This window comes from Galdieria sulphuraria (genome assembly GCF_000341285.1).
Source record: "Galdieria sulphuraria unplaced genomic scaffold scaf_44, whole genome shotgun sequence".
NCBI lineage: Eukaryota > Rhodophyta > Bangiophyceae > Galdieriales > Galdieriaceae > Galdieria > Galdieria sulphuraria.
The window spans coordinates 27,420-28,301 of NW_005178431.1; the positions used below are offsets into that span (position 1 = coordinate 27,420).

The 882-nt window shown below is 42.9% G+C and overlaps 1 protein-coding gene across 1 annotated transcript in view; it reads right to left on the reverse strand.

Moving 5' to 3' along the window:
• Gasu_47000 (GTP-binding protein) overlaps positions 1 to 882 on the reverse strand; it is a 3,295-nt gene that overhangs the window by 1,644 nt on the left and 769 nt on the right. Inside the window, exon 2 of the mRNA XM_005704173.1 lies at positions 1 to 877. This exon is cut by the window's left edge and continues 1,204 nt beyond it. Coding sequence (XP_005704230.1) covers positions 1 to 877 — 877 coding nt within the window. The remainder of the gene's footprint in view (positions 878 to 882) is intronic.

An 882-nucleotide genomic window follows, 5' to 3' on the forward strand; every position in this document is an offset into this window, starting at 1 on the left:
TATATTTCTTCTCCTACCCAAACCTTATCACCACTAACTGCACCTTTTTGCTCCAGAGCACTGGTGGTGCCCGTAGCATCCAAAATACGTTGAAAACGTTCCACAGCTTCATAATACTTCCAGTTTGTCATCTCTGCAGCCAGCAGTATCTTTGTCCCATATACACGCCATTCTCCGACCCCGATTCCTTCCACTCTTACAGGTTCCTCCTCTCTTCTAGTTATTTCGTTTGCACCTTGTCTTGTGCTGCTGTGCGAATAATTTTCTAGTCTCTTTTCTAAAGTACGTAATAAAACAAAGGTCTTCTGTAATAAAAGTTGGACATTTTCTCCAGTGACGGCACTAATAGATATTATTCGACAATGACCACTTCGTTCTTTCAAGTTCTTTTCCAGTTCTAGAGTCTGGTTCCGAACATGGGAAAGATCTACCTTATTGAGAACGATGACTTCAGGCTTATCTATAAGGGCAGGATTAAATAAAGTAAGTTCCTGTCGGATAGCATCATAGTCGCCTAAAGGGTCCTGCGAATCTCCATTCACAACGTGAACAAGTAAACGACAGCGTTCCACATGTCTCAAGAAACTAACCCCCAAACCAACACCTTTATGGGCACCTTCCAAAAGTCCCGGAATATCTGCGATTACAAAATTGTCACCTGTATCAAGCTCGACAACTCCAAGATTGGGAACAATTGTGGTAAAAGGATAGTCCGCTATTTTTGGTTTCGCGTTGGTACAGCGCGCTAACAAAGTTGACTTACCGGCGTTAGGAACACCAACCAAACCCACATCTGCTACAAGTTTCAGCTCCAATTGTATGCTACGGCTCTCTCCTTTAGCTCCTTTCTCAGCAAAAAAAGGAGCCTTATTCCTTTCTGTT